At 39.3% G+C, this 14,419-nt stretch overlaps 2 protein-coding genes across 2 annotated transcripts; one reads left to right on the forward strand and one right to left on the reverse strand.

The window, feature by feature from the left end:
• Nucleotides 1-849: 849 nt before the first annotated feature.
• LOC117298789 (dnaJ homolog subfamily C member 15-like) lies at nt 850-5,845 on the reverse strand. Its single transcript, XM_033782120.1, has 6 exons — nt 5,705-5,845; nt 4,335-4,386; nt 4,083-4,144; nt 3,513-3,589; nt 2,437-2,507; nt 850-1,267 (listed from the first exon to the last, which is right to left on the reverse strand). Exons 1-6 carry the CDS (start codon nt 5,705-5,707, stop codon nt 1,197-1,199), a joined length of 336 nt encoding a protein of 111 aa, XP_033638011.1. The 5' UTR covers nt 5,708-5,845; the 3' UTR covers nt 850-1,196.
• A 1,522-nt stretch (nt 5,846-7,367) lies between these two features.
• On the forward strand, nt 7,368-10,081 carry LOC117298839. Its single transcript, XM_033782184.1, has 3 exons — nt 7,368-7,901; nt 8,370-8,770; nt 9,264-10,081. The coding sequence occupies exons 1-3, from the start codon at nt 7,772-7,774 to the stop codon at nt 9,840-9,842; spliced, it is 1,110 nt and encodes a 369-aa protein (XP_033638075.1). The 5' UTR covers nt 7,368-7,771; the 3' UTR covers nt 9,843-10,081.
• Nucleotides 10,082-14,419: the final 4,338 nt, after the last annotated feature.

Here is a 14,419-nt window from a genome sequence, read left to right on the forward strand (position 1 = left end):
GAGGGGGGGGGGTCTTATTAGTCTTGGTGCAAGACGTACCTTTCTTTGCAGCATTTATTGAACATCGATGCAAAGGCATCACTGTACAGCGCGTGGAAGCGGTTCACCGTTAGCGGGCGCTGTTCAATGATGTGAATAGAGTGCCCTCGACTGGTTACGCGTGACAAAAAAAAAACCCGTAAAACCGTACGTCTTGCACCATGGAGGAATCCTCCATGCTTGCACTAAGAATATAGTGTAATAAGTATGTGTCTAGTGTCTCAATGGTTTATTCATGGAGGTAGAAATAGCATCTACCTCCATGGTTCAATTCACTTCATCTAGGCATACTATATCCGATTTGGGGAAAACACTTGACATTATTTATCGGATAATAAGATAATGTGACCCCACAAATGGGCAAACAACCCCTAAAATACTATGTCATAGAAACTTCTTTTTTAATATTTATTATTTTACCAAGTTGGCCTAGAACCTGGTGAAATAAAAATTTGTGGTAAGTAACACTCCGTTGGGAAAATAATGGGGGCACCATGTGGCGGAAAATGTATTGATTTAAAAAAAATAAAAACATAATTTGAGGAAACAGAATTACAAAGAAAACAATTATTTATAACTTAAACAAAAATTGTAACTTTTTATTTACATTTTGCCCTAACAAAGAATACTTGACTTAAAGACACTGGATACTACTATTGGTAATTGTCAAAGACTAGTCTTCACAGTTGGTGTATCTCAACATATGCATAAAATGACAAACCTGTGAAAATTTGAGCTCAATCGGTCGTCGAAGTTGCGAGATATTATTGAAGAAAAAAAAACACCCTTGTCGCACCATGGTCACACGAAGTTGTGTACTTTCAGAAGCTTGATTTCGAGACCTCAAATTCTAAATCTAAGGTCTCGAAATCAAATTCGTGAAAATTTACTTCCTTTTCGAAAACATAACTATGTCACTTCAGAGGGAGCTGTTTCTCACAATGTTTTATACTATCAACCTCTCCCCATCACTCGTAATCAAGAAAGCACCTTGAGCGTCACTGAGTGACCGATATCATGCTATATAAGAAGCCACTATTATAAGTGAAGACCACTTGTTCGTTGTGTCTTGTTATTAACTGAAGCTTGTTGTGGCTTTCAGAGGTGATGTTCCTTTTAAATTATCAAAAAATGTTATGGTAAGACACTCCGCTTGATTATTTCTTTGACTGTCCCTCCAGGTAGTCTTTGGCTTCGTTAATCTTGGTTGCTAGGTATGGAGAGCCACCTGCGACAAAAATAAATAAATTAATAAATAAATTAATTGAAATGTTGGGTAATGGCGAGAAAAAGGTGGTGACAACGACTCACTTCAACTCCAACGTCAACTACCGCCTGTCCACCAAATATCAAATATAAACGTGAAAAAATAAAACCAGTGATTAAAATCATAACCAATCAATTAAATAATATAAAAATCCAACAAAACACATTGTGAAAAAAACCCAGAAAAAAACCCACAAAACATAAATTGATTAAAGCACTAAGTTAAACGCACTCTGGTAATAATATAAGCAAATCAAAAATTTTGCAAAAAAACATCAAAACTAAAGAGGAAATAGATGGAAAACTGTTACATATTGATCAATATTCAAATTGATAATAAATCACTACATGCCTAAAGATCAATCGTTCCATATTTTAATCAATATTTATGTTGAATACTCAACTATCCAAATATTCATATTAAATCGATAGTTGATCACTACATGGCTGAGTGCTATTGTTCCCTGAGATTACTGAGAACAATATTATTCAACACAATCAATATTCATATTGAATATTCAAATCTAAATTGCGTCACATGCGTCGATCGATTTTCCTGCTCCCATACACTGATCTTTATTATAATCAGTAATCCCTGATAGCTTTTTGTTTTCTTCCCAGGAAAGATGAGGCCACTTAGCATGAATGGGCGTGTTGTACCTTCTTTCTCACACGGGCGCAACCAACCGAGCGTATCAAGAGTACTCTCTACTTGTATATTGCATAAAAGTACATGTGTCTCCATGCCAGCTCCATATTCCGTCTTCCGTCTTTGTTCACACCACCACTGAGTGGTAAAACACGCCACTTGATGCTAGTGGCCTCATCTTCCCTGGGAAAACAAATACGCTTAGGATTTTGTTTACCGTCGCCTCGCTCCCTCCCGTCGTCATGAGAAAGCTCGCTAATATCGTTGCAACAGAGGCAAATATCAGGGCAATAGAGGGCATGGACTTTGTGTAATTCCAGTTTAGTAAAGGGGACATAATTTTGAAAACTGGGTCTGGGCGACCAGTGCAATAATTTCGTAGTCGCGACTATTTGAGGTGAGACTATTTGAGGTGAGACTAGTCAAGTAGTAAATTTCACTACTAGTCGCCCAGGCCCAACTAAAACAAAGAAACAACATACCTCTGTCTGGATGGTTTAACAACATAATCCTCCGATGTGCTTCTCTTACTTTAGTTTTAGATGCAGATGGGCTATAAAAAAAAAAAAAACACAAACGTTTTAAAGGCACTGGACACTATTGGTAGTTACTCAAAATGACTGTTGGCATAAAAACTTACTTGTTAACGATCAATGGAGAGCTGTTGATAGTATAAAAATTGCAAAAAATGGCTTCCTCTGAAGTAACATAGTTTTGGAGAAAAACAGATTATCTAATTAAAACATCTGAATTTGATTTCAAGACCTCAGAATTAGATTTTGAGGTCTCGAAATCAAGCATCTGAAAGGACACCACTTGGTGTGACAGGTTTTTTCTCTTCACTATTCTCTCGCAACTTTGGCGACCATTGAGTTCAAATTTTCACAGGTTTGTTATTTTGTGAATATGTTGAGATACACCAAGTGAGAAGACTGGTCTCTGACAATTACCAATAGTGTCCAGTGTCTTTAATAAAAGCAAACAACATATCTGAAAGCAAGGCGATTTGACTTGAGAGTGTATCCTCACTAAATGTATGGGAGTGGGGTATACACACATAATATGTAGTTTATGCTACTCGGGCAGAACTCGGCTCGAGATGTTGTGACCACAAATTTTTGAAATGTTAGAAAATCGTTTGTGCCATTCAGGCCAATCCTGGGCAGCTTGAACAGCCTGATCACAATGTAGGCTGATGGCGTTGAGGTCGTCTATAAGCTGTGATATGTAGGTGCAGCGGAGGCTTACACCCTGTCGAAAGGGTTCAGATGGCTGGTTATGTGGATTTAAGAAGGCAGCGAGAGGCACCTCAGGTCTTCGGAGAGCATGCCAATTTAACAAAGACGACTTCTCAGCAGGGTTGTTGGTGGCTGGCAGGTGACCTACATTTGTGTGAATACAAGGCTGTGTTGGACAGCCATACTGGAAAGTGCACACCAATGCTATATGCGCACAAGAGCATGGTAAGACTGAGAAGCGTCGAGATTGGTGGATGAGTAGGGTCAAGATGGGGCGGTATTGGGGTGGGATAACATTGTAACCTGGGTCTGTATCATACCTTGTTCCTAAAATCAAACTGGCCTCTCTCTTGGACATCTTCAAATCAAATCCACCCTTGTAGTAAGAGCTAAATGTCTGCAAAACAAAAATAAGTACATTGTAAAAAAACATGATGTGATCAAGCAAAATGAGTTGTTTGTCACCCAGGTAATTTTTCTATACATTTGAAAGGAGCATAAATTCACAAAGTGAAAAGAAAATCAAGTTTTCAGCACCCCCCCCCCCCCCTACCAATTTGAATTTGAGAAGTAGAAAACATCCCTTGAGTTATTTCTGTCTCAAATAAATGAAACTAATTTCGCGTTTGAAGTTGGTTGCTAGGCGAGTGTTTATTTTATTTTTGTTTGGCATTGATGTCATGCAAAATCAGTAAACTGTTTATTTCACTATTTTCACATGACCCAGATGGCCTATCAGTCTCAAACTCAAACTTCTGCAAGTTTGTAGTTTGTCAGTTTAGGCATATTATGGTGGATAAGATGTGCTTACACTGCCAGCAACTGTTTTGTTAGCAAAACCATTTTTTGTAATGTTCCTTTAAGTTTTGAGTGTAATGCATTGTACTTACGGGTTTCGGAATTTTGTGGGCGTTCTGTTGGACAAGTTTTCCAGTTTGCATGACGAGACGTCCTAGAAAGATTCACATCAAATGAAAGATAACATTACATTTGTGGGGGTAAAAAAAAGTGAGCAGTACACAGTTGATGCAGTGACTGCTTTATATTCCAAAACCCCTTTGTTCGGACAACCCTATATTTTGAAATCCAACTCTTTAGTTTTAGCGCCTATGGTGATAACACGGATCCCAGAGGTTTCTTACCTACATATGCAGCCCCTGCCAGTCCCAAGCCAGCTAAGATAAGGGTTGACGACTGTGGAAAACAAAGGGAATTGTTCATTTACTTTATATTATCAAAATAAATGTAGGAAGCTATAATATTAAGATCTGTGTAAGTAATTAACATTAGTGGTGAGCTTTGAAAAATCTCACGCATAGCTGGCCTCTGGACTTGGCATCTCTGTACATTAGCTTGCCTTAAACAGCCTCAGCTGTGTCTTAATCAACCGTTTAAACACCCACCACATGACGCTCTCTCGACCAATAGGAATAGCGAAACTGTCTGCGAATTGTAGGTTTTAATCCTCCGATCATGCCAATCAGAAGCTCGAACCGGAGTGTGACAATAAGCCATAGGCCTACAACCTACACACTCCAAGTTATTATAAAACTATTGCCCTCTGCGTATTGTCTGATTGTGAGTGTCAATGCCTCCCGCCCCGCATACGGTCAGTACAAAACATACACTCTCTGTTAAACTTTACGGTACGCGCTTCACTTTCGCGTGTGTGTGCATGGTGAGCCTTGTCATTAGTTTAAGTTTGTTTGTTTGTTTATGAAGACGAAATCGTTATCACATGCACGCTGGTGGATTACGGAAAAACCAACTGCTTTTGCATCCCATATCCAACTCAGCCTCAGTGGATATCATGGATATGGGACGCGGAACACTACACACGTATATATTTTTTTGAATTCCACTTGTGCTTGTGGTTGTGTGATAACTTTTTATTGAATTAAGATACAAGTGAAGTAGTAAAATTCTACATAGATGTATCTTCAGATATTGATCATGTTGATTGAGTATTTTAATTTTTGTTTAGCTCAAAAGGCTAAACACCTATAAAAAAGTATATAATATTTATTACCGATGACGTAATGTGAAATTTAAGATTGTGAACTGAGAGTGAGACATCAGCATGATGTTGGTTGTACAACGACTGTACACACACCATCAATCATGACCAGACAAGGCATGCTGGACATTCTGATTCTCAATTTTGAAAAACTTTCCGTATGGCGCCACCACATCACATGTTCACTCAGTTTTACAAAAAGGGATAGGCCTATCTCATTGAGGAAACTTAGATACTATAACTATTTCATATCGAATGAAAATGTGGTGGCGCCATACGGAAACTGTTCCCTCATTCTCATGACCAACGCAACGGTGCCATCCATTTCAACTCAATTTCAATTTCAATTTAAATCATTCCTTTTGTTCATGATGATTCAATCATGAAAATTGATTTTGAAGGAATGAAGCTGCTCTCCAGTCGCCAGCCAGCAAGATGTATCAAAACGTGCCTAGAATGGAAGAAATTATACCAATATAGAGCAAGGATACTCACCATTTCCAACCTTTACGGTAGTGATCGTGATAAACAACTACATGCATGTACAGTATATTAATGCAGCCCTTCATATTATTACATCAGATTTGTTGATCGTGTGTACTACGTACTAGTACATCGGGCATGCTGATCTTAAAAGGTATCTGATCGTTTTATAATCTACGTTGAACGATCATCAATATTAAAGTCTGGGTGCCAGACAGTTCTGCAGACACTGCAGAAAGCCCGCCCTCTGTAGAGTTATCACGTTTACGTTTCGAGTATGAGATAAGACGTCGTGACGCGTCGGTCTCGGATCAAGACTAGGCAGCAGCCGCCGCCGCGTGCAGAAAAACAAAATAATTATTTTTATTATAGAATTCCTCATGCGCCTAGGTTTGTTATTAAATTTTTGAATTTTTTACAAAGGTCAATTTATCAGCGAACACTTTTGCACACACGTTTTAAATGACTTATTATCAACTAGAATCTTAATAATTTAAAGGCACTTGACACTATTGGTAGGCCTATTATTGTTACGAAAAATAATTGTTTGCATAAAAGCGTGATTGGTATACGAGCAACTGGAGATGTTGATAGTATACATTGGTGACATTGTAAGATTTCTGCAGTAAAGTATCTGTTTGAAGAAGTAATCAATTCTTACTAAAATACTGAGGTCTCGAATTCAATTAACAGCTGTCAATTATTAGGCACCTGAAATCACACAACCCCTCGACAAGGGTGGGTATTTTCTATCATTATTCTCTCTCAAAACTTCGGTTCATGACCAATTTGAGCTCAGGTTTATATAGGTTTGTTGTTTTTAGGCATGAGTTGAGATGACATCGAAATAAATTAGTATGAGATTTCAGAGTCGGAGGTCCCCGTTTTGATTCTGCGGCCGGGTTGTCAAATTTATTTTTTTGATAATTTTTTTGTTTTGAAAGTTTGATGGGGGACGGAAAATGATGCTCATTCAGAATTTTCAAAAGTTTTACTTTGAATCGAACGGTTGGTGCCGCAAAAGACGCTCGATTATTGGAGGAGTCAGAGGTCAGGAATTCCGCTGCCGAAGCTTCAATGTCATTTTTTTTTTACTTTTTCAAAAATAATAGAGGATGGAAACTTATCTCCGATCTTTGAAGCGGGCGAATGTACCAGGACCCAAATACAATTTTGTTTGTGTATTATTTCGTAAGGGAATTAAGCTTCTATAGAAAGGAGTGTGGACAAGATCTTAACACTAGCCTGAAATAACCATCATTATTGGACAAAATCGGAAGGTAATCTTCTCCAAGGAGTTTGACGAGGAAAATGTACCAAGACCAATGGAGGAAGACCCAAACCTTTATTGTCATGTCAATAAAATGCATTAACCCCTTTTTTTTAAAACAATTACTTGACATAATGAAACTAGGACTAACAACCCTCAAGTGGCCAAAATCGGAAGATGATCTTCGCTAAACTTTGAGTTGGCCACTGAACGTAGAACCAAAACTTCGTGGCAAAAATAATATTCACTATTTTGTTTGTTGCGTTATGTGTTTCGTCCCAATTCCTCATGACTATTATAGACTCTCATGCTGAAGAAGCCATCAATGGGGAACAAGGCTTTTTATGAGGCCAGTACTATATCCCCAAAACATAACCTGGGAGTAGTCAACATTATTCAGCCTATAGTGTGGGATACTGACACAAAAGTTCTTCACATTTTCAAAAACCAAATCTCCACTCCCTTTGGTTTCTTGGGATAGGCCCCTGATGATAGGGTTCCTTTCTCTTCACTCTGATCCCATTTAATGTCCAGTCGGAATCAAAAGCCGGTTGCTTTGTACACCTCCTTGAAAAGGTTTGAAAAAGGATGTTTAAACCCTATCTTTGCAATCAGCCATGCATGCAGGAATTTGTCCTCCCCACAACGAAAATCTTAACCCTAGTCCTTGCTCCTTGTTCATCTCCTTTCACAGATATATACGTCAAACTATAATAGAGATAACTATAGGGTCGGGTAAACAGAACACCTTACTTTCACCACACCAGAAACGGGAGGACATTTTTTCGTCTTCGGATTTTTAGGCAAAGATGATTTGGATTGACGTGATTCGCATGAAATGGCGAGAGTCGATACACGGGTTGTTACAGGCCAGGGATGGAACACAGCGAGTCTCTTTAACTGGATACCCAAACGAACTCTTCGATGGAAACCCCAAAAGTAAGAAACTCATACTTTATTTTGCGCTTTTGTTTACAAGGCCAGAGGACGACCACAACCTCGTCGAAACACCGAGTTGAAACGAAAAGAAAACTTTTGGGGAGGTTCCTGCATGCTGAATTGTTTTCTGTTTTAGAATAAAATGGGCCCAGATTTGTTTTTCTGTTGGGATGTTGTTGTTGTGTCTGCTGCTTCTGCTGCTGTTGTTGTTTGTTGTGTTTGCTTTGTTGTTGGTGTTTTTTGTTTGTCTGTTTTGGGCGATGATTGTTTGTTTATTTTGTTTTGCTGTTGGGCTTTTTTTTGGCGGGGTGGGGGCTGCCTTCTTTCCAGTATTGTAGTGTTATGTTTACACATTTGAATGTGTTTTGTTATTAAGTCGTATAGGCCTCTTAGCGCTCTTTTACTATGACAGTGTGTAATGTTTTTTGTTTGTTTGTTTGTTTGCTTACTTTTTGTACCCACATTTAGATTCGCCCCGTAGTGAGCAGCAAGAACAAGAACTGGTGTGGAACCTGCACCCGTCCACCAGAAAGCTACACATCGCCTTCCACTCGTTGCTGTACAACTTCTACAACCATAAGGACCTGGCCTTACCTTTAGATCTACAGGAGCGCATTGCTGCAACGGAAGAATCCCAGCAGCACGGGGCATCAACGTCCCGGGCAACAACGCCGCAGACCTACAGTAGTCTTAGACCGAAGCCAACCCTAGCTGCACAGGCACGCCATCTCAAGCTCAGCCAGCTACTCCATGTGTTGGATAAGCTAATCGTCGTGCAAGAGAAGATGTTCAAACGGCTGGAGAAGCAGACTAACTTGTCAGAATGGGTCCAAGATAGCCTCAAACGACTGTTTGAAGTCCTGGAAAATGTGAGTTTGTTTGTGTCTTCCCCTCAGTCCCCACCCTCCACTGTGTTGGATGATGTAGCATGTGGACATGGGTTTTTAGTCCATTTGACTACGGGGTTTTCCTGGAATAGTTCTCTGAGGTTTTCCTCCCACATCTTAAGCTGAAATTTCTTGTTATTATTGTCTTCTCGTTTGACCATAAGAGCGTTGAGATATAAAAAACCAAAACTTATGTCAATTAATTTTGATTTTTGGGGTTGAACAAAGAATTGACTAGAGTGGGATTCGAACCAACGACCTCCGGATTAACGTGCCGGCGCTCTACCAACTGAGCTATCTAGCCCTATATTGGCGGTGTCCCTATTTTGTCAATATCTTTGTTCGGGGGTCAATCAAGTCCCACTCTAGTCAATTCTTTGTTCAACCCCAAAAATCATTTACAAATTTACCCAGTCAGTTTCCCTTGTGGTTTATATTGATGTCAATTAATTTTGTCAATAATTACAATTTTCAGGAATGTGACAACATCGTCGGCATCTCAGTAAAATTCTCCACGGCGAAGGAAGACCGCTTCCAGATGGAACAAGACATCAACCAGATCACGGATGCCTTCCAGCGAATCCTATCAGGCTTCCTGGACGTCATCCAATCTTGGACGGACGTGGTCGGCAACGTACGCGGTGCCGAGGTAGCCCCTTCGGACGGGGAAGACCCCTGGCCGGACCAGACTACCATTGAGGAACTCCGGGAGGGTCTTCCGGATGGGTACGAGGTGGATTATGACTTCATGGAGGCCGTTCTGAAGGAGGCTGAAGATGAGGAGAAGTGGTTGGAGAATGGATATTCCGATGGTGATGATACGAGCTCCGGTTGTTCCGACCAGGAGGAGGAGGAGGAGGAGGAGGAGCGAGCATCCTCCTCGAGACCAACCGTTGATGCGGAGGTCCACCTTGAGGAGGATGGTATCATGCAAACCGAACGGGATGACCAGCCCATGTTGGAGAAGAAAAAAACAGAGGAAATCAAGTCGATGAATAATAATGTATCTTTCAAGAAGTCTGCCCGTAATGATGGGTACCAAGTATTGGCATAGTGTGCGATGGTCGACTGTCCCATGGGCTATCCCATGCCCACTTACAAAATTTCAAATTTTGTAATAAAAAGAAGGCATATTTTTGTACAGACATTCTTGGTTTCTGGAGGCAAAGCATAATTATTATAACATTAGTTTTGGGAACTGCAAGCTGAATATTGTGTTTTTCCTATTAAGGCATGAAAGACTATGGATCGATAATACCTAAATTATAGATAGTGGACACTATTGGTAATAATTGTCAAGGACTAGCCTTCACAGTTGGTGTATCTCAACATATGCATAACAAAACAAATCTGTGAAAATTTAAGCTCAATCGGCCATCGAAATTGCGAGATAATAAATTATGAAAGAAAAAAAAACACCCCTGTCACACGAAGTTGTGTGCGTTTTTATGGTTGATTTCGAGACCTGAGGTCTCAAAATCAAATTCGTGGAAAAATTACTTCTTTCTCGAAAACTACTCCACTTCAGAGGGAGCCGTTTCTCACATAGTTTATACTACCAACCTCTCCCCATTACTCGTTACCAAGGTTTTATGCTAATAATTATTTTCATCCGTTGAACTCGTGGTGGGTTATTACGCAGGAAGAAATAAAACCGTAATTTGTATAACAAAATAATGCGAAATGTTTCACGCATGTATCACACACAAATTTGAATACATGTAGCAACAATTCTGCAACATAGTTGGGGTTATTTTTATCCCCCTTAAAATGCTGTAATAATGTGTTCTCACTTGGGTATAATTATTATTTCTGTGGAAAAAAGGGTGTCAACTATTTTAAACCCCGATTGTTACAGATACGAACATTTCGGGCTATCTGGTAGAATCTATGTAAATTATTGGATTAATATTATGAGGTTTTAAGGGTGTATCATAAAAATATTCAATTCGGTGATATTTTACATAAATGATAGTGGTTTTGTTCCTTTTTTTTTAACTGGATTTTAAAAATGTATGACTATAACAGTACCAGTAACACGGTTTACCGATCATACTAACATTAATTTTGACAGTACACATGTAATTGATTTTTAAAAGATAACTTATTGGGTATACTTATAATTATTAATCTGCTTTTCTTATAATTACTGAAATTTATATTATGTAGTTTACTTTCAATTAAAAAACGAAACAAAATTCTTTGGCCTGTAATTAATTTGGTCGAGACGGACGGTAACTAACACAATGCCTAGTTCATGTACATGTACATGAGACTTTTGTTCTAATTGTAAGACCAAAAAAAGGTATTTTATTAATAAGATTGTAGGAGGAAAAATAAAAAAACGTGTATTTAAAGGGACTGGACACTATTGTAATTACTCAAAAAAACTGTTGTTATCATTAAAACTTACTTTTTAGCGACCAATGGAGAGACGTTCGTTAGAACATTGTGTAAAACTCTGAAGTAACGTAATTTTCGAGAAAGGAAATTTCCACTAATATTATTTGAATTTGATTTATGCATTTTGACGATAAAATTATATGCAAACAGTCATACCACAATCAGAAATCACAATCAGATATCACTATAATGATTAAGGGTTAACATAGACAAAATGACATGAGCGGGATTTGAATCTACGATCTCAAGTTGCAGAGTGAGTGATCTAGTCCCATAAAATATACGGGGAGGAGGGATCCCACTTCTTAGGGCTTCATTCAATGGTGCCATATAAAAAGCTACAAGCTATCATAGATCACAGAAAGTTGCAGTCAGTGGATAATAATAAGTAATGATAGACGGCAATTTGAAACTTTGAAATAGGCCTGCAACAGAACACTATTATTGTCAGTCACATTGTCAGGGGGGTAGGCCTGAGACTGTGTTTGTTTCTCTGCATCATCAGCAACACGCAGAGTTCACCCGCAGATGCTACCACGCGCTCGTAAGGAGTTATAGCCACAAGAAGAGGGCGCTATTTCAGCCAATAATTTTCGGCTACGGGCCACATCTCGACTACAGACCCGGTCTAGTCTAGGATAGGTCTATAAAGTTGAAAATTGAAAGTTTTGTTTGTGGCCTAGACCAATTGGTATTCATTTAATTTCCAAAAAAAACAAAAAACGTTTAAGCCAACTACCCCTCAAAAGGCATGCAGTGGACACTAGTATTGGTACATGTATTAAATTAATCACAAAATAATTATTAGCATAAACCCTTTCTTGGTAACGAGTATGGGGAGAGGTTGATAGTATAAAACATTGTGAGAACCGGCTCCCTCTGAAGTAATGTAGATTTCGAGAAAGAATTAATTTTCCACGAATTTTATTTCGAGACCTCAGATTTTGAGGTCTCGAAATCAAGCATCTAACACACAACTTTGTGTGACAAGGGTGTTTCTTTTTTTAATTATTATCTCGCAACTTCAACGACCGATATTGAGCATAGATTTTCATTTTGTTTTTTAATTTGTTATTTTTTTTATTTGCATATAAAAATGTTGAGATACACCAACTGTGAAGGCTAGCCTTTGACAATTCAATTATCAATAGTGTACAGGGTTTTTACTCTGCATGACATCATAGCCAACTTGGGGGCGTAGTGAGTGTATGGACGGGTGGGGGCACATGTCTCCCCACTTTTTAGACTGCACGGGAGAGTATAACATCAATGTTCCTCTCACTTAAAATTACACACCATGTTCTTGTTACAAATTTTGTGAAAAAAAGGAAAAGCGAGTTTACAAACTGAGTGAATTTCTCTTCTTTTTTTCCCCCTCACCACGCGCAGATTTTCGTCTAGACATAAAAAATGAACGCCAAAATCACTTTGTGAGTCGTTTACATGCAGTCGCAGTACGATCCCTCCACTCACCCACTTGTGCGCTCTTTTGCAAAGTGTTACATTTTTGTTACAATCGTATATTATTATACACAGTAGTAAAATCAATTCAAAGAAAATAAAGAGCAGTTTTGGGTCATGACAAGGTTTTAGGAAGATGTTCACAGATGGTGAAATTCAATCGGAAACTGTGTAGTAAATATTTGTTTAGGCCATACTTTTGTTGAGCTTTAAGATGCTATGCTGTTAGAATTAATACGGGACAAGTGTAACATATAAATGTAATTGGTATTAGTGTGGGTGCAAATAATAAATGAAAGATGTATTTATTTTTTTGAAGTTTGCTCCTCCATCTCAGTAGCGACCGCGCGTCTGCTCAATATGGTTTCAAACACAAAGCCATTCACAAAATTGTTACCACCGTCGGCAGTTGGCAAGATAACATGGAGGTGTCGAAACAAAACAATGTTGCTTGAGACAAAAAAAAGTCCGAGTAGCCTCGGTGAAGAAGTTTGTCGTGAGTGGATCATCCCATGGCCAGTGCCTCGAAACCAATTTCCACCCCGTCCCATCCCACCATGCATGCATGTAGACCCCACCCCTCCAGAAAAAAAGAATACGCGCTTTTGACTCTCTTCTCTGGGTTTCTGAACCATGGCGGATTTACAATGCCATTGCGTGCTCAACAAACCACATGAATTGTACACTCTGCATGACATGACAAAGCTCAAGTCTACATTGTAATTGTACAATGCACACACAACAAACATGATGGGTTCCGTCAATGGGGATGGCGCATGGCTGAGAAAGGAGGCCAGTGACCCCCGGCCGAGGAATAGAACATGCTGATAAGTCATTGTATTTTACACACAGTACTAACTACTATCACACACAAGCCCGATTTGAGGCCATGGCTTTCTCCTGCTCGGTATTGCACTTGAATTCGTGCCCTTCAACTGCCACAGGCTCATAATATTTTCCGTCGAAAGTGCCAATTAGCGTTACATAGATCATAGAGCAAGGACCAGATGAGACCTCCATGTGTAGATAATAGTGCCCTTTGGAAATTGGCCTAAAAAGATCATAGTTATCCCCCCTGTCTGCTGCATGATGTACTGAGCCTGGAAAATCCCAACTATCATATTTTTTGGTCACTATCTATGCTATGAAGGGACATTAATAATTCTAACAAGCACTCGAATCAGCTAGTACTGTACTATACACAATTGAAAAAAACATAAAATGTATGACATCGTTTTCTCCCTCACACTTACATGATGACCATGCAGTCAAAGTGGAGGGAGTCGAAAACTTACGTCAAGTTACTCTACATCAATATGCCCGTTGAGAACCACTGAACACTCGCATGCACAAAACGTACGGCAAGGTCAGTAGTACACGATTCCCGTTTTTTACAGCAGAAACAACTTGACATTTTGATGCCCTTTCGTCGTGTGTCGATGACACCGACCAGCAAGTTTTTCGTTTCACTGTGTACAACCAACAGAAACAAGCTTCAAAACTGTTGTGGTTAACCCAAAAGTCGCTGATTGATAAATCAGCTAGGTTAGGGTTAGGAATATAGAGGTCGGTCCGTCTTGAACGACGCGTCGCTACCATCTGCCCGTTCTAAAAAAATAACCACATGGCGTGGTGTAAATAAAACAGCGCCGCCAGCGGCTAGCTGTGCACATGTATCTGTTTAGTCTGGTTCCCAGACCCAATGATTTCCAAATAGGCTCTGTCGAATTTGGTTAGGGGACCAGACTAGGATCTGTTCACGCCAGC

The sequence above is a fragment of the Asterias rubens genome, chromosome 13 (genome assembly GCF_902459465.1).
Source record: "Asterias rubens chromosome 13, eAstRub1.3, whole genome shotgun sequence".
Taxonomy (NCBI): domain Eukaryota; kingdom Metazoa; phylum Echinodermata; class Asteroidea; order Forcipulatida; family Asteriidae; genus Asterias; species Asterias rubens.